This window comes from Alligator sinensis, unplaced genomic scaffold, assembly GCF_000455745.1.
Source record: "Alligator sinensis unplaced genomic scaffold, ASM45574v1 scaffold56_1, whole genome shotgun sequence".
Taxonomy (NCBI): Eukaryota; Metazoa; Chordata; order Crocodylia; family Alligatoridae; genus Alligator; species Alligator sinensis.
In genome coordinates this window covers 2,682,899-2,702,732 of record NW_005841960.1, presented here as the reverse complement: position 1 = coordinate 2,702,732, position 19,834 = coordinate 2,682,899, and the positions used below count along the sequence as shown (strand labels likewise).

Genomic DNA, 19,834 nt, shown 5'->3' with positions numbered 1-19,834 from the left:
ACATTCCTAGAGAAAGTTGAGTGATTTAAGTGACCAAGAAAGGAATAGTGTTTTATATAATTGGAGATGTCTAACTTGCCTAATTATCTTCACTGCAATTTAAAAAAATGCAGATAAGTAACATACAAAATACCTTAGGCTGAACTCACATGAAGCAAGGGAAATCAAGGGAATGTGATGGACCTTTACTAGTGGCTTCAAGCTATTTAAGCAATTGGGTACTGACACATGAAGGAGCATCTATTTAGTTGTAGCCTGAGAAATAATGCAAGATGGGTGCTCAATATGTTCATTATGAGAAAACAGTACTGGAATAAGTATGTTTATGTATCATTTTACACTTTCTTTTTCTCACTCACATAATGATCTATGGATAATTTAGCAGAAGTTTTCATAAGTACCACAAATCTATATAATTAAAAAGGCAATTTTTTTCCAAGTATGAAGGATCAAAGGTCTTTCAAGTGAAGATAATTTGGACATTTTAGTTTTGACTTGCTAGACCATATCTTTGAAATGACTTTCTTCTTTTCCCTTCTCCTTGTCTTTATTCTTGTACAGTTTAGGCCTTTAAAATTTCATCTCAGAATATTCTTTAGATCACTCTTTAAGAAGTTAGTTTCAGCATTTTCAAAGATACTCATTTTCTTTTTACAGAATAAGAAAAACAAAATCAATCCCCAAAATGATCACAGAAATGATAGCCAGCTGAAAGCAATTTTTCACAAAAAGAAAATTAATGTATATTCATGTTACATTGTAATTGTTTTATTATGTATTGGTTGCAAATTGCACTAAAGCATTACCTTTTATTTAAATAGTGGAGTGAAATTCTTGCCTATCATTATCAACAACTGGGTATATTTTAGAAAAACTCATATTACTAGATCTAAGAAAGGTAATGGCATAAACTGCAGAAGACTGAGGCCTCTATGTTGGACATATAAGCTAACATAAAACCTGTTTTAACAGCTTTGGCATAAAAATGTAAGCCAACCTGAGCTTCAGAAGAAAGTTGTTAATCTGTGGCCAGTGTGGATTCAGAGGGGGTGCAGTCATGTGAAGGCACCTCCCTTTTGAGTGATGATGCCACAGAAGCAGCAGATGCACCTCCCCCCCTTTGTTTTAAGTTCCAGAATTGGGCAAGAATCCCTACTTCTCCCACCTTCCCCTACATGATCAGTGGCACTTCCCAGTGTTTCCTCCCCCTTCCTCCTTTGCCCACTGTTTCTGTTTTCACAAGCTGTCCTGGGGACAGAGGCTGGAGTGGGGGTAGGGGTGGGAGTGGCAGTGGGGGTGGGTTCAGTGGAGGCTCCAGAGCTTCTTTGGCCACTATAGACAGGCTCTGTGGGGAACCAGGTTAATCCAGGTATGGCAGCAGCAGTGGATGGGTTTATCCTCCCTGGCCAGCGCCCCCAGGGTGTTATCTGCCAGTCCAGGAGTAGGCAGGGGAGAAGGGAACCTACCAGATGCTGCTCTTGCCTCTGGCCAAGGCTGTTTGCAAGTACAGCCCAACTGGAGTGGAGCAAGGGCAGCTTTGAAGTCTCTCCCTTACCTCCAGTTGAGGGACAGCAGCAGTAGCAGGCAGGTGGGGGGGAGGAGGGGAGTAGAGGAAATGTAATGCTGAGCATCAAGGGGAGCTAGGAGGGAGGGAAGATTTTACCTGACTGAGGGACTTTGATTCCTGTTTCCATGGTGTGGTCTTTGCACTGCAATGAATGGAGAGAGGCTGGGGGGGGGCAGACCCCTGCAGTCCCGATTGCTGTTCACATACCCCTTTATGAAACCCTGGATCTGTCCATGGGTATGGCAATAAAATTGAAGAAGAATCCAGGATGATTTCTTTTAAACTAATATGTTCTCTGCTTCTGTGCCCTTGGGCAAGTTTTTCATGTTTGACAAAACTTATGAAAAGATGAGACACTTCCTAACGTGTTAATGAGTATAGGCAGATAAAAGGCATCACCATAATAGTTATAAATGAAAAAGGATAGACATATCAAGACAGACACTGAGCTAGCATAGACTGATATCTTGTCAATGAAAAAATGAGAGTTTAGACCAGGTCAAATATTTCCTATAAAATTCCAGTCTTACACTCTCCTTCCCTCGGTGGTGGTGGTGCCCATCAGGTGGTTCCCACCCACTCTCACCCCACCTGGGTGGTCCTTGGGGATTCTGCCGATAGACCAAGTGGCCCCTGAGCTGTGGGGTACCCCGGACCTTCCCTCCATGGTAGCAGCACCCCCCAGACGACACCTGATGGCTAGCACCTGGCCCAGGTGGTCCTGGGGGGTGCTGCCACGGTGGACCAAAACATCAGGACCCGCAAAGCTCATCAGCTGTGCAACCCAGCAGCAGCTTGTGCAGGCAGGCACGACTGAGGAAAAAAAAGAGAAAAAAAAAGCAATGAGGAGCTTTTTTCTTTTTTTTTTCCTCAGTCAAGCCTGCCTGCATGAGCTTCCACTGGGTTGCACAGCCCCTGAGCTGTGCAGGGCCTGGTGCTTCTCTCCACCATGGCAGCACCTCCCAGGACCACCTGGGCCAGGTGCTAGCAGTCAGGTGCCATCTGAGGGGTGCTGCTACCATGGAGGGAAGGTCCGGGGTACCCCACAGCTCAGGGGCCACTAGGCCTATCAGCAGCTTGTCCCCTAGCCACAGGAGAGGCAGGTAGGCTCCAGTACCCCATGCACCATCCCTGCCACATTCCCACTGCCTGGGACCACCCCGAAATGGTCTGACTTGCCCTGGGGCAGAGCAGCAAGGTGGCAGGAGTGCTGCGGGGTGTGCTGGCAATGCAAGAAAGTGGTGGGGACAGTGCACAGGGCTTTGGAAGCCCACTAAACCCGAGCTTCCCTGAGCATGTCTGGGCTTCCAGGGCCCCGTGCACTGTTGCACTTTGTTACATAGCAAACTAAAATATCTCAGATGGGTTTTACCTTGCTATGTAACAAAGTCACTGAAAGTGAAATATGCCACCAAACGTGTAAAGAGCAACACCATTAAAGCAATGTAAGAGGATACTTAAGCTGCTTTAAAGCCAATTTTGTTGCATGTAGAAGCACCCAAAGTTTGTATATTAAATCTATTCAAAAGTAAGACAAAGTGGCTTAATGATGTTATTAGATATCTTTGTAAAGGATATATGTTTAAAGAACCAAATGCATGATGTTTCAAATAGCCATTTCTGTCTTGTTTATTACTTTGACATTATATACATGTAATGATGCAAAAAAACCCCAAACTGAAATACCCTAAATTCTGAGAAGTGGAATAATTGTGTTCTGACAAATTCCATTTTTTATTGCTACATAGTTTTTTTTACTGATTATCAAAAGGTAATATTATTTTGAAAGATCAATGAAAAGTTTGAACACAGAGTGAAATAGAAATCAAATGCTAATCTTCCTTTAAGGAGGATTAACCTAACCTAATCCTTTAAGGAAGATTAATGCATATTGTATAAGAATATTAAATATGTCCCAAGAAATACAACACACAGAATGGCAATAATTAAATTTCAGTTCCTATTGCATATAATTCTAAAACAATTTTATAATATGATAATGTGCTAAATGATAAGTGAGGAACTGAATGTTTTTTTAGATCTGTGTAAGTTATAGTTTTCCTTTCCCATGAGAATTTTAAAAAATAAATATTCTTGCTTGAATTGAAATGAAAGATTGAAATTTTGAAAAATTCACAAACAAAAAAAAAAGAAAAGATTTCAAATCAGATTAACTGGGAGGGCAGGGAGCTTGCAGGAGCTGTAAGCAGACCAAGAAACATGCAGGTCATGGCTACTGACTCTGGATTTAGGACCCAGAGACCTTGATCGGGGAGGGGGTGGGATCCCACCTTTGATAAGGTGTCACATCCTATTCTTATAAAAAATACAAGCAGTTGTAACTTAGATAATTACATGGTCAGGTGGGTGGCAAATTGGCTAATGGAATGCACCCAGAGAGTGGTGGTGGATGAGTTGGTATTGGCTTAGAAAGATGTGGGGAATGGTGTCCCCTAGGGCTTGATCTTTGGGCCGGTGCTGCTCAATATCTTCATCAGTGATTTGGACAAGGGGGTGGAGAGCACACTGTCCAAATGTGTGGATGACACCAAATTTATTAAGGGAGGACAACAGGGAATTGGAGATGTGCTATTTACCAGAGCACCCATAGGAGTAACTAGGAATAGTGGGTGCAAACTAGTGGAGAGTAGATTCAGGTTAGACATTAGTAAGATTTTTTTTTTTACAGTAAGCGTGGCCAGAATCTGGAATGGGCTTCTGAGAGAGGTGGTACTATCACCTAACTTGGAGGTCTTCAAGAGGAGGCTTAATAGACACCTGGCTGGGGTCATTTGACCTCGGCCCTCTTTCTTGCCAGGGGCAGGGGGTAGGACATGATGATCCTTTGTAGTCCCTTCCGACTCTACAATCTATGAATCTATTAAACCAAATTATGGGTCAAGATAGACACACTGGAGGGTAGGGAATGGATCCAGGTGGATTTGGACAGGCTGGAAAAGTGGGCAGAACAAAATAGGATGCAGTTCAAGAAAGAAAAAGTGCAGAGTGCTGCATCTAGGGAGAAGGAATCACCAATGCACATACAGATTGGGGGATGACTTTCTAAGCAGCACAGCAACAGAAAGGGATCTCAGAGTCATAGTTGACTCAAAGATGAATATGAGTTGACAATGTGATGAAGTGATCAATAGAGCTAACCACACTCTATCATGCATTAACAGGTGCATCACAAACAGTTCTAAGCAGGTGATACTTCCCCTCTATGTGGCATTAGTAAGGTCACAGCTGGAGTATTGCATCCAGTTTTGGGCAACAGACTTCAAAAGGGATGTGGATAACTTAGAGAGGGTCCAGAGAAGGGCCACTCATATGGTTAGGGGCCTGCAGGAAAGGTCCTATGAGAGGAGATTGAGGAACCTGAATCTCTTCAGCCTCTGTAAGAGAAGGCTGAGAGGGGATCTGGTGGCCATCTACAAATTTGTTGTGGGGAGCAGCAAGGAATAGGAGATAGTCTGTTTACCAAGGCGCCCCTTGGAGTAACTAGAAACAACGGCCACAAACTGACAGGAAGCAGATTCAGATTAGACATTATGAAGAACTTCTTTATGGTTAGGGTTAGCAGAACCTGGAATGTGCAGAACCAAGGGAGGTGGTGCTCTTCCCTACTTTGGAGGTCTTTAAGATGAGACTGGACAAACACCTGGCTGGGGTCATCTGACACCAGCACCCTTTCCTGCCCAGGGGCAGGGGGTTGGACTCAATGATCTTCCAAGGTCCCTTCCAACCCTAAACATTTATGAAATCTACATGAGGGGGCTTATATTACTGTAACTACATACATTATAGAAAAAGCTCTCTCAAAAAATGTATTGCTTGGCTCCCTCCCTTCTGCTCTATAGCCTCAGCACTGCTTATTCCTCTGTGTTCCTTTACTCCCTTCTTCCCTTGTAGAGGAAGAAACATTGGTCCTTCAAGTCATTTGCATACCAAAAATTCCCATTTAAGAAAAAAAAGGAGGGAAAGAATAAGAAACACAGAGCATAAAAGTTCAAGAAGAAGTACAATGGAAAGGCTGAGCCTACATTCTATATGGCAAGAGCACCAGAAACCACAGTAATACCACCATCACCCTAAAGAAGATTCTGACTCAATTTAAATAGAGTTATTAAATTTAGGGATCATAAAATGATTTGAGAGATGACTGCTTGGCATTAATTTAGTAGGACAGAGGAGGTTTTCATAACTTAATTTGATTTTCAAAATCCATTTTTATTTGGAGATATGTATCTTTTATGGAGTACTATAGGTAAAATTTTAATTCAGTAGCTACATTTTGTTCTTCTTTAAGCCAAGACTAACTAGATATCACAAATTCCATATAAATATGTTTATATTCTACCAGAAATCTAAACATATATATATTAACTATTTAAAACAGGCAATGGACTGTTTCCAAATGATGGTGTGTATATCATTATTTAATTTTTTGAAAACATAATGGCATTATCTTTTAGGCTAGGGAAGGGACTGCTTGTACATTATGGCATAAACTGTGCAGCATGTTATGCTCTGAAAGGGGCTCGGTTCCTGCTCTTCTCTGAATATTACTCCTACTATTGCATGAGCTCAAATGGTAGTTATGGATATGTAAAACTGATCTTCAGCTAAGGGTGAATAGTAGAAAAGGGAGATGGTGAGAAAAAGAGTCTGTGTCAGATGCTACATTGCATTACAGCATTTCAAACATGTATGCCAATATCTTTGATATGAAAAGAGCCATGTTATGGCACTCACATGAGGCAGGCAGCCATTGTAATGATTTGTTAAAAACACTTGTTGTAGAAAGGTATGCAGCCTCTAAAAATAATTGTTAAATACTTATAAAAATGGAAATAATTTTACTAATATTCTTTAAAGGAATGGAGAGGGGCTAAGCAATCCTTGATAACTTGCTTCATGGAAAATTATTATTATTCATATTAAACTGTCCACATTTGTTCTACTGAAATGGTTGTACTGTATTATGTTAATAGTTATGGTGTGTTCAGGTGGTTACATAATGGTTACATTACGTTAATAGTTATGATGTTTTCCCAGAATATTCTGAATAAAATATTTTTCAATTCACTTTGTTATTCTAGTGCTATATATTTAAATTTCTGTATTTTTTCTGTTCCTCTTCACAAAAGCCTAGATGATTTGCTAAGATGCGGGGTGACCTTTGCAGCCAATATGGTGGTTGTGGACAAGGAAAGTACAATGAGCGCTGAAGAAGACTACATGGCTGATGCCAAAACTATTGTAAATGTCCAAACGCTATTTAGGTAAGTGGTTTCATAAATAACCCACACATCTTTGTTAATCTTTAATTATTTTAGAATTCTTTTTTTATGATAGGAGGGACTGAGGCATTGCCTCTCAACTGTCTTTCTTCTTCCTCTCCTTTCCTTAAACATCTTGTTCTATGATCAAGCAAAATTGTTGTTTCTGCTTGACAAGCTACACAAGTCTGCTGAAATGTTAGATTTCAGATTTGAGATTCAACTTCTCACATCCCAAGATGACCACCCATTCCCTTCAGAGTCTTCAGGAAGTAGTTGGCTATTTTGTGGGATGGGAAAGAAGCCAGTTAGCTGCTTACTCAAGAAATCCATTACAACTTTTCTGTCCATAAGATATCACGTGATGAGATTAGAATCTTAAACCCTTGAAGTAGGTCCTGTGAGAAAGGGAAAAATTATAAGCTGGGTTGTTGGTGAAAATATATATATATACTAGCCAAGTGGCTGTCAAGAATGGCAGGGGGTGGAGAGGCAGGGGAGGAGGGGGATGGGATGGAGTCACCTAACACCCCATGCTGCCACTGTTCTGCTTCTTGCAGGGAGCAGGGTGGGGGAGCCAAGGCCAGCACTGTTGGCCTTGGCTCTCCCACCCCCAGTCTGGTCCTCAGCGCTGCTTGGGAATCATGGTGGTGCTCCCCCACACTTGGAGCACTCTGGTTGGCTGTTTCCATCAGCCAATCAGAGTGCAAATAAAGACAGACCGCCAGAATTAGGGTTTTATAATATTAGACTTAGGCTTTTATAATATTTATATAGAGGGCATGCTCACATCAGCTGGTTACCCAAGGTAAACACATGTGGAGACTTACAGTTGTATAGCTGTTACATGGTAACTGCCCATGTGAAAACCTTACAGTGAATGCAAACTACCTTGTGATTTCTTAGTTCTTGATGTTTTGTAGTTTACATTTACTATGGAATAAGAACATGTCCAGGGTCATTGGCATAGTAGCTACAGGCGGAAGCTTTCTGTTCTCACCATAGTTTACCTTGTGTTACCTTGTTCTTGTGTCAATGTCCATCATAATTTGGAGAGGTATACAAATACCTAGTTTGCTCCTATATTTGCACGAAATTAGTTTTTTCTGCCTTTTGATTTAAGAATGATAAATCAGAAAGGAGTCTGAGAAACTGGTGCTCAGTCAAAGATTTAGATAATTTAGGGCAGGGTTTGGTTTGTGAACTTCCCCTAAAGCCTCAGTTTCAGTTCAGTATAACATGTCTAAAATTGTGACTCAGCAAAGCGCTTAAGCATAAGCTTCACTCTAAGCATATGAAGAGTATAAAAGAGCCAACGAGATTATTTATGTATTAGAAGCTACATGTGTACTTAATAAGTTTCTGAATAGGGTCAACAGCTCTAAAAATGAGCAAGTGGTTCATGTCAAAGTGTTTTTTTGCAGAGAAGCACAATTAAAGGATTCATCTTGCAGTCCTCCAAATCAATGACAGTTCAGTCACTGACTTTGCACAAAGTACAAGGAAAAAAGAAGTGTAGGCCTGGGCCCTTCATTTTAGCAAATACATAACATAACTTGTTAAGATTTCATCTGCAAAAGTAGTGCAAATTGCATTCCATTTCATAAGAACAAAATATTTTGAGAGAGACATGTTATGAAACTAACAGAGAAACATAGTGGAAAATACAGGGTCTCTCATCATCACACATATGCTGATGAAACTGCACAGGCAACCACTGTTGCTTTTTAACTTTTGAGTGCTTGACTTTGCAATGTGAATAGTGCTGTTTTAACACAGTTGTATGTGGTTGCATGTGAAATATTCAATAACAAATTATGGTGTTTAGTTTGCAACTGTGATGAAGCTTAAAACTTGACTGTCAGTGGTTTTTCTTCAATTTATCCCACATACTGGGTTTGTACTTTTCAAGAACGTACTTCCTGTAATAATTATAAAATGTTTGAGAGTTAAACTTGGAGTTAAATGTTAATTTTTCATCTACTGATTCATTTTTCTTTATGTTGGAAGATACCTGTGAAATAAATGAAAACTGCAGTATGTGTCACAAGCATGCAAACATGAATGATACTACCTCTCTTAACAGCTTTTTTCACTAGATGGCAACTTTAACTCATAGCTGAAATATAGATTTCTTTAAATATATATAGCATTCTAAAAGAAGACAAATGAATGATTTTTAATCCATTTAGAAGATTTCAAAATAGGTTTTGAAATGTCTATAACTAGATGGAAAACTTTCACTAGTATTATTTTATAAATAATGTAATATGACTAAAATATTAGAAACAATTTTTTACAGACAAAACAGGACTGGGATTAAACAAGTGCATTATTCATGGAATTTTGTGACAGTATATTTTATTAGAGTACATGTTTAAACAATTAGTTTAACCATCTTATTAAATCTAACTAGGGGTATAGGGAAGCTATATTTCAATACAGCAATACAGTTTAAGAGGAAATGTGGGAGAAAAAAAAAAGATGTTTACTTCCAAATAATCTAGGTTACACAAAGAAATTCAAGATTGAAATAGGATGTTTAATACATGCAAGTATAATGTGATATTGTTTGGTAGAAATACTCCATAAGAATATTTTCAAAGTTGTTGGTAGGGAAGTAGACCTATGGAATTTGTTATATCAGCCTGAAAAATGTGTTAAACATGGGTCTAGATTTTAGTTATGCATTGAAAATAAGTATCCTTAAAAAGAGTGAGTAACTAAGTGGTGTAACCAGGGAAAATGGCTCCCCCACTGACTTGGGGGCGGGGGGCATGCAGAAAATAATGTTACCACTACAGCCCCACATAATCACTCCAGTGGCACGGTGGCATCTGGAAGTTGCCACTGCCCTTCTGTGTCACAGCTGGCTGGGATTCCTGGATACATTGTTATGCCTCTGTACTGAGCGTTTCATGGGAACATTATAGAAGGATTTAAAAAACACTGGAGTATTTTGCTAAATATATTGTTTTCACATGGATCATTGTCTGTACATCTGTTGTCTGTACATCTTCGGTGTTAGGTAAAGTGAATATTTTAGTCACACCAAATCCATGCTGCTGCAGCAGCCACATGCAACATACAAAGCAGCGACAGCTGGGTGCAAGGACTCTGTGCTGTTGCTGTATTAGCAGAAGCAAGAGCAGCATTATCTGCACCAGCAGCAGCTGGGGACTTGGGGTCCCTATACATGAGTGCAGAGGCTGCTCTGATGTGCTGTGTATGTCACAGCAGACTCAATTAATCGGGTCTGCTAGAGCATGGCAATTGCCGTGCTCCAGCAGCCTCCTGCATCTTGTGTGTCAGTGTCCCCCCACTTAAAAATGACAGTTGGGGGGCACTTGAACTACAGCTTGTCAAATGAGCTTTTGTTCAAGTACACCTGCTGCTATTTTTATGTATGGAGATGCTGATATAGGAGATGTAATTAAACCGGCTCTCAGAGCCGCTGTAATTAAAAGTGCTGCCCCTCTCCACCCTCAGATAATGTGTAAAAGTGCCCTTTGAGTTCCCAGGGAAGGTAACACTGATTTCTCCCTCCCCACTCTGGTCTCCAGGGTTTGATGTCCTCTTTCACTCAGGGTTTTGTCCAAGTCACAGAACTTGCTAGTTATTCTTCTACCCAGTGTTTCATTCACAACTTAAAGAATAAACTAAGACTCTTAAAGCCAACTGGAATGAACTAAGTAACTTCAAGGACTGTAGCAGGCCCTGAAAACATAAAATATTGTAATACTTTTCAGCCTTTTAATAGCTTAATGGCCTAAGCTGTTAGATCTTATAAAGCCAGGCACCCATTTCTCATATAAATTATAAATTCTGACATTGCTTTGTGGTTTAGTTGAATTAAATATTTTGCCTAGTTTAAATAATTCTTCTCCTGTCACACACATCCTTAAAGGATAAATGTTCAGTTTATGCCATTTCCTTTTTTATCTGTTGAAGGCTAGAAACATGCCATGCTGTAGCAGGTTGCCACCTCATGGCCTCTTCAGCAAGGCTTTTGCTCCCTGAGCATCTTTCAGGACCCCCAGTAATAAACAGAGTTTTTAAAAACCATTTGGCTTTTGTTTCCTTGGGCATCTGTCAGTATTCCCTAGTAATATACAGAGTATTTTAAAAAATAAAGCAAATAAAAAAGCCTTCTTGTCCTGGACCATGGGAGGTATCCCCCATGGCTCCAGCCTTCCTGTAGCAGGCTTATCTTCCTTCATAGCTCAGCAACCTCCTGCTCTGGTGCTTCTCCTCTGCAGCCTCTCTGGATCTCCTTGCTGGGGTTTTGACTCCCAATGAGCCACTACCTCATTAACTTTCACACAGCTGCTGCCTCTCAGCCAGACTGACTGTCTCCTTTTAATGGGACAGGCACCCTATTGTGCATGCCAATTAAAATGATGGCACAACATCACCTTATTTTACTTAATTATAGCTTAAAGGGAGTAAATGGGTATGAATCCAATGGTCTCACTGAATATAACCTGGATCATTAATCTTTTGGATGTAAAGGAACAAGTTTAGCTCAATTTAAAAGTAGAAATAAAACATATTGGCTTGGGCTGTCCATAGGCCATAGGTTTCAGGGTAAAACATGACATTGACCAGGAAAGACAAACTGACAGCCCACTGTTAGGAGGTTCATCCTCCACCTCTTAAGTAGACAATACTTGACTCTACAATGGGATTGCCTTATGGGATGGGATGGGCCCGGATGTAGCCATGGCACCCCCTAATGGCCACAGTAACCCTACCCTAGTCTAGTTTCTCTGTGTACCACTATTCTTCTCCCACTTGCAGTCTCACCTGCAAGGCCTCAGTGAAAATGTTCTATGACAGTGGAAGGGTCATCTGTCCTCCCCCACCCCGAGCATCTTGGAGTGATCTTACTGATGCTGCCTTAACCCTAACTTAATTTACTTAGTTGGACCCCTCAGTCCACTATCAAATACCTATTCTGAGCCCTGCTGGCACTTATCAGGCACCCCTCATATCCCCATAGGTCTTATGGTGTTAATCATGCCTTTGGGGTGGTATTTGTGGCCTCCAGCTGCCCCTATAGCTACACCTTTGCCTCGCAGATGTCACTCAGTCACCATTTTGTCGGGCTTCCTGTCCTCATCCATATGTTCTGTTCCTTAGGCTCTAATCTTTTTGTTCAAGCTTCAACCTTTATGGGCTATACCTCTTTTCTCCCACTGAGGCCCTCAACCCTGGCCCACTGTTTCAGGCTTTGGGGCCCTAGCCTCAGCCTTACTGCATCTCAGCCTCATGCAGGGCTTAAAACAGAATGCCCAAGACACCCTGCTATCTCCTATCTTGTCCTACAGCCACAACTCAAACCATTGGTTATAACTATAAACTGAAACACAAGCAACTGCTTCTAACTAAACTCAAAGTCCACTTTTGTGTCACTATCCCACAGTCTTTTCTACTTCCCTCTTGGCTCTTTCTTTCCAGCTCTCTAGAGTATCTCAGGTGCCTGTGGGATTGTGTCCAGCAGCCTCATTCCCTCGCCATCCCAGCAGCTCTTCTTCTTGCAGAGGTCAGGGTCAGACTGCTCTGCTCAAAAGATGAGCTTATATCTCTCTGAGTACCACCCTTCCTGTCACATGCTGTCTCCATCATGGACAGCGGCTTCCAATAATCCTGATGCTTCTACTACACTGCTGTAGCTGATCTAGGGCTCTGCCCCTGTTTTCCTACTGTAATGCAACTAGCTCCTAGGTAGGCACTTGCAGCCCTATAACCCCATATCTTGACCTTATCTTGCTGCTTACTCCAGTATAGCTATCTCTAGCTCAGCTCATCTGTCCCTCTTAAAAAGTGACAGGGGCAGAGAGCCTGTCATTTGGTGGCCTGTCATTTGGAGACTTCCCCTGATATTGCAAAGCCTTCTTACTCAGGCTTTTGCTTGGAGGCAATTAGCATTGCCACTGCACCTCTGCTGCCAAATTTCCAAGCCCCATGTGGCTAGACTGGCCTCAGCCAGGCTGACCCTGTGCAGAGGGATTGGGCCCTGCTCCCACGTGGCTGGATCAAGCTGGGGCTGATCCTGGCCAGGACTAGATCTAGCCGTGTGGCAACAGCTCAGACAGGGCCCTATAAAGTCATGCATCAATATCGCAGCCAGGTCCTGTGGGATGTGTGGGATAAGATGCCAGTCAGGTCATTTGGATTGAGCCCTAGCTGGGCCAGCACCATGCACTGAATTGGGCCCATGGACCCCATGGACTCGTTCTACCTGTAGACAGAGCCATCACCACTCATTTGGCCTGTGAGCCAAAAAGTTTGGGCATCACTACTGTAGATGATTATATTACAATCTCCCCATTGTAGAGACAGACTAAGGAGACTGTTGTAACTTTCAGTGTCATGTTACTTTCATTTAGTTCCCCACTTTTCTTAGTTCAGGGGTGAGGCAAATTGCTCTGAGTCTATACTATTAAAAGAATATTTTCCCTTCTATACCCTTCTGTACTTCCCTGCATTGGCATAAAGGGCAAGACACAGACTTGCCTCAAACTGTTGAAGTAGATGCATAATATTTCCCTTCTAGTACCACTAGGGAGCAGTCTTAACTAATACATGCAGCTTCAGTAGCCAAGAGCTAGTTTTGAAATTGATTTGCTAGGAATAGTCATTTTTCAAAACCCAGTTAGGGTCTCAATCCAGATCTACTAGACACTCAATAACCAGGGCTTACACATTCAGCAATGTATATCTAGTTATAAAATCAGATGCTAATCCACCCATTACCGTTGGTTGCAAGTATTATATTGTTAATATTCATATTTGAATGCCTGGCTGATATAAGACACTAATACAAGAAAATCCCTTTCCAGCAAAATCTTTGAAAATGATGCACTACATGATACAGAACTAATTCAGAAATAAGCCGGAATTGATTTTTTTTTTTTTAAGAAAATAAAAAAATACCATTAAATTGATACAATTATAGTCATGATTTATTTAACACATGCATATACATTGCTAATAATTCATTCTAGGATTCCTTAAATCCCAGCAGGGACCAACAAACCCTGTCCAGTAACACTAAATATCAGAAGTTGTATGCTTCAGCCTGTGAACTAAAGAATCAGGAAGATACAGCATTTGTGTATGGTCAGACTCCTGTATAAAATATCCTCTTTGTGTCTGATGCTTCTGAGTTTACACTGTTCTTAACAATGGGGGAAACTATAATGCAGAAGTGTTCCTTGCAAAGTAAATTTGCTAATGCTGCTTTTCAATATGGGATCACTGTAGGATTCTAGGTAATTACCAATGTTGTCACGATGGACTCTGTCACTATTCTTATCTGAACCTGTTAGTGTTATTAGCAGGTTAGGCATTTCCTGTCATTTCAGACGTCTTCATTTTGGATGGTCGGGGAATGTGCTGTCAGGATATCAACTGTAATGCTCTTCTCCTAATGATTTCACTATTACAAGAAAGAGACCACAGGCCTCAGTTCTTAGTAACAAAGGGTGCTTTTACATGTGCTCCAGGATTTGGGGGAGGGGCATTTTAATTAGAGCAGCTCCGAGAGCTGCTCTAATTAAAGCGCCTGCAGCTTCTCATGTATCAGTGTCCCTGCGATTCAAAATGGTGGCAGGGTCACTTTTTTTAAAGGTCATCAAACAAGCTTTAGTTAAAGTGCCCCCGCCACAATTTTGAAGTGTGGGGACACTGATATATGAGATGCAGAGGCTGGCTGGTGCGCAGTAATTACCACTCTCCAGCTTACCTTAGATCAGGTGGGTATTTTAACTCAATCTAACCTTTTCCTAACCTCCCCAAACATCTGTACTTCGCCTATATGTTACTCTTGTGAAGCACCTAACAAACTACTTTTCCAGCACTTCCATGCAAGCCATGTATGGTATGCCTAGTTGTGTTCACTGAGGCCTACCTTCAATCCATGCTATTAGCAGGGCTTCTGTATAATTAGAATATGCACTAATGAATGGTTATACCAATTTATACTCCACCAAGGCCTGCATGCACCACATTAAACATAACCCTATTCAGTTAAAAAACTATTCAGATAACCAAGTTACAACAGTATTTTAGCCATATTCTGGCAGTACTTGCCCAGCTAAAGCTCTCACTTAAGTCAATGTCAGTGTTTTCTTCTTGGTCAGAAATGGGAAGATAGCTTATGCCTTCCTAAGGATATTTTAACAACATTTCTCACAAAGACCCATACAGAAAAGGATTCCATGAAGTGCCAGAAAAAAATGTAGTTCTTGATCCCATGACACTGGGTGATCCTTCATGGTGAGAATCTGAAATGATTTTGAAACATAGAACTGGAGCATACCTTTACATTACAATCCCCAGTCTAACTCTGGTTTTGGCATAGTTCTTGAAACTGAGCACTGATTTAAGTATGAATTTCAAGTTCTGCTACATACAAGTTTAAGAGAAAAACATACTCTTGTGAATGAAAAAGGTTCTATAAAGTCACATTTGGGCCCTATTGTGTATTTCACACAGAAATGGTTTGATCATAATCTTCCCTTAACAGATCCAGAGTTAACATTCATTTACTGTAGTATCTTTAGTAGCCTTTCATAAATATGTTGCAAAAGCAATCAAACAAGCAAGAAAAAGTCAAACGTGTTTGTTTGTTTGTAAACCTTTGTTATCTGGTTCATGAAGAGAGAGAGTTTTAAAATTCTCCTTCCCATTAAAGAGTTCAATATTGTGGTATATTAATGATATCCTAACTTTGCTGCTGACCACTTCTAATGAACCAATAAAAGCTTTTGAGCTAAAGCTTCTTTTATAGGAGATTTTATTTAATGATTTTAATTTATGATATTTAATTTATGATATTTAATTTATTTATGTCTTTATATAGTTAGAAGACTTCAGAGCTTTGTGAGGCCTCAGTGGGCACATCTACACGTGCAATTACAGTGCCTGAGTAAACTGCAGAGCTTATTGCTCTGGAGTTAATTTCTCCCAGGTGCATCTTTTGAATGTACACCTGAGAGCAATTAACTCTGGAGCAATAAGAGCCACAGTTTATTCAGGTGTAGCATGTGGATTGGGGCAGAGCAACCCTGGCTGGCAGGGGACCTAGGGGGTCAGCCTGCCAGCATAGGGCTGCTCCCCCGAGTTTAAAGTGCTGTGGCATGAGGAAGCTTCAGCATGGCACTAGCAAACAGACACCCCCCACGCTGACGCACCCTTATACAAGTACTTTTCTGCTGTGGATTAAGTTAATTTACTGTAGCCTAATAGGGACACACGTGTAGAAACCAAGACATTTGCTGCACTGCTAATTAGTGGACTGCATACTAAACATCTTGTGTAGACCCACCCAATTTTATGCTATTTTTGAAAGACTTAAGCTTTTTCTATAGAACAGTTCCAATGTTGTGATGTAGTTTCATTTAATCTCTGCCTAGAATAACATTTTTACTAAAATTTCCTATGGTTGAGTGCTAATATGATGGTAGTCTATAATGGTTGCAGTCACTACCTCTGTGTTAGTTCTATGTTACCTAATCCTGTTTAGAGCAGATGTAACATCATGTGGTAATTAAACTCAAGCATTTGGTCTAAAAAAACACTCTCACTATTTCTGGTGTTACTATAGCTGTAAATATAGCTACTGCCACAGTAGGCTACATTAAGAAATTCATTTGTACAGACATATTTAGGATTCATCCTGACAAATGCTTTACCTTTGCTTGCTTTCCTATCCTAATGAAGCCTTTCCACAAGCTTGATGTGAAAGGACCCTGCACTACAGTGGATTGAAGCCTTTCAAGATATACCTATTTTTATATTATTTGATGTTAACTGCTTAACCAGGTGCTTTCAGTAAAACTGTATCAAAATGGTTTACTGACTGCTTTTATAATGTTATATATAGTCTGGAAAGACAGGTTAGATTTCATACCAAGGTCCATTGTCTGAGAGAGAGGCTATAGCAAGCAGTTTTCAATTTCCAAATTTCCCACTTCACAGCAGACTTACAACACAGCTTTCTCTTCTCTACACACCTTTGCCAAGTACAATTACTTAGATTTTTCATGCCAAGCCAGATTGAGATACATGGCTGAAATGCATAGGCTTGAATCACCTTATTTGCTTTAATTGCCTTTGCACTAGCAGTTTTATTTATTTCTAAGATAAGACTTTACCTTGTTAATCTGAGTACTAAATGACAGCAGAACATTACAGTTAGTCTTTGGAGCCCACCGTTTTTATTATATTTAACAATTTTCATGGACACTAGAAACATCTACTGCAATATTACAATTTCAATTGAGTTGAAGTTTCTTTAACATTCCAGTCCCTTTCCTTGGTTATCAGCCATTGTTATGGGAGTATTTTCACCTACTGCTTCCAAAGAACTAATAATTGGTGCAACATAGACCTCACAAGTTAGCTAAGTTATCCTAAAACAGAAAAAACAGTTTGTACGAGATCACATTTTAGAACGTTAGGAGCTCTGTTAAGTCTATGTCTGTTTATAACTTAGTGTGATAATGTATTGAGATGTGGCATTTCAGAAAACCATCCCTCAAATGCAAGCAATTCATATCATTTTCAGCTCACTTCACACAAGGCAACAGATTACATTTTAAATTATTTCACAGATATCTCTGTCATTGTTAAGAAAGTAATTAGAGAAAGAGCTGATTTCTTCTAACACAGAACAAGGATCCTGATTAGCCTAAAGTTCCCCAGTTTCATTTTCCTGCTTCATGCTTGAGCTATAGAGAACATTCTCGTATGCCTGTGTCCACTTTCCTCCCTCTCTGTCTTGCCTTTTTGATTTCCTGCATCAAAACAAAATGAACCAAACCAAGCAAAACAAAAAAACTTAAAACAACATCTGCTTCTCTGAAACCCCACTGAAATCATTACTCTAATCTTAAGCTTTTACAATATACTATATATCCTGTAAATTCAACAAGAAACAAATTGATGTAGATAAATCCAAGTTTTTGATGACATAGAGAAAAAGAATAAACAACATAGGATAGTAAAATAAAACCATGTTATTTGCCTTGTCACTACAAGTATTTTTTGTTACTTTGTCTAATAAGTAAATGGCTGGTTGCAGCTTTGAATTCATCTGATTATATTAATCTAAATCTTGTCTTTGTTAATTAGAACAGCTGTTTGTGTTCACTAGTCAATGTGATTTTTAGCCAAAAGGCCTTCATGACTGAGTCATATTGGGAAAAAACTATTTTTACTTATGCATCAATGGCAGTAGAGTCTAGGGAAACTCAGGCTGCCATCACAGTTCACATTTAACTGAATTTTAAGTTTATTTCAAGAAAGACATAAGCCTGTTCACACAACTATAATTCAGTGGTGCAATGTATTGGCTTTTTTCTGTAAAAAACAAAAAAAAACACAAACCATTTGCTAGGTAATTTTACTCTGAAAAGCAAAAACCTGTTTTTTGGGTTTTTTTAAACACACACTGATCATTTTAAAATGATTAGGGGAGAAATTAGAAGGGCTTAAGGGACTGGAAACTAAAAGTTTGCTTACTCCACAACAAGAATGTTTAATTAGTTTATAACAGAGAGTTTAGGGCTCTGACACTTTAGCTACATTTAAAGATACCCGTTATAAATTATGAGCACAATCCAGATCATTTTGGGGCCCAGATCTGTCTCCACTCACTTTACTCTTTGCAAATAAAAATCAAGAACAAAGTAAAGCATGGCACTAAATCTGAGCACTAGAAAACATGGGGGAAAAAGCCAAATTTTCAGAAGCCAATAGTGATGTTGACTGCCCCCAGTTTTAGTGTGCCAATTTTGAACATCTAAAAAGGGACAGTTTTTTTAAAGAAATGTTCAGGATTTGCCTTCTGAAAAAAAAAGTTCTTGCCTTAGCAGGTCTCAGTTTAAGCATCCAAAAACCAAAGAACTACAATTGTCAGTAATTTACAAAAAACTTGGCCTATTTTGCACAGTGTCTCTGTAATGAACTGAAAATCTATCTAGTTTTGAAAGTTTTGTAAAACAACATTATGTGGCACTAAGTTTGTTTCACAGCCCAAGTTTTCTACTCTGCAAATGAGTGAACAGAAACCTGGCCTTTTCACTGGCAGTTTTGTTTATTTCTTAGCTAAGTCTTTACCTTGATAATCTGAGTATTAAATGACAGCAGAATATTACAGGTAGTTTTTGGAGCTCACCATTTTTATTATATTTAAAAATGTTCATGGAATGACAATAGAAATATCTACTGCAATATTTAAACTACAAACACATTTCCATGTTTTCAATGCAGTAACACTCCTACTAGAGATGCATCATGACTTTTCTCTGCATGGTTATTTTTCAGATCAGTTTACGTCCATCCATTAATTGCACAAAAACTTAACGTATTCATGTAATTGGCTGACCAATCAACAAAAACAGGAAGTTTAGAAACAGTGAAAGACTTCTCTTTGGTGTGACATACAGAAGAGTTCAGAATATTATAAGAAGAAAAATTAAAATAAAAACTAATTCTTAGGATAAAGCTTGAATAATAATAATAAAATATTGAATTAGAAAACAACCCTTAGTGCGTCTGATTTGCATATTTAAGCACTGTATAAATCATCTACAGACTAGCCAGGATTATGACAATTTTCTTCACTCTACACTTTGTAGCAAGCATCAAAAATGCATTTTCTCTTATTCTAGCTCTTTTTCCTCTAGAAATAGTCTCATTACACAAAAAGCCAGTTTTCTTTTCAGTCTTTAGTCCTGTATTCTGAGTTCCTTTTAAAATATCACTGGGTATTGATGAAATAAAGCATCACATTTTTCACTTATTTTTATGGGACACCTCAACAACTGGAGTGCAATTGAGCATCTGGTGGTTTATAGAGATGGCTCATTCTCTTAGCTATTGATATTGATTTTCCTTTGCATATCATATGACAACCCAGAGAGTATGCCTGCTTGCCCATTTACTCTAGACTGTGCACTGCAGTGTTAGGGAA

At 39.7% G+C, this 19,834-nt stretch overlaps 1 protein-coding gene across 3 annotated transcripts in view; it reads left to right on the top strand.

The window, feature by feature from the left end:
* Window positions 1-19,834, top strand: part of KCNT2 (potassium sodium-activated channel subfamily T member 2) — a 371,828-nt gene that overhangs the window by 295,214 nt on the left and 56,780 nt on the right. For all 3 annotated transcript variants that reach the window (XM_025200221.1, XM_025200220.1, XM_025200219.1), the window contains one exon: window positions 6,718-6,852. In XM_025200221.1, coding sequence (XP_025056006.1) covers window positions 6,718-6,852 — 135 coding nt within the window. The remainder of the gene's footprint in view (window positions 1-6,717; window positions 6,853-19,834) is intronic.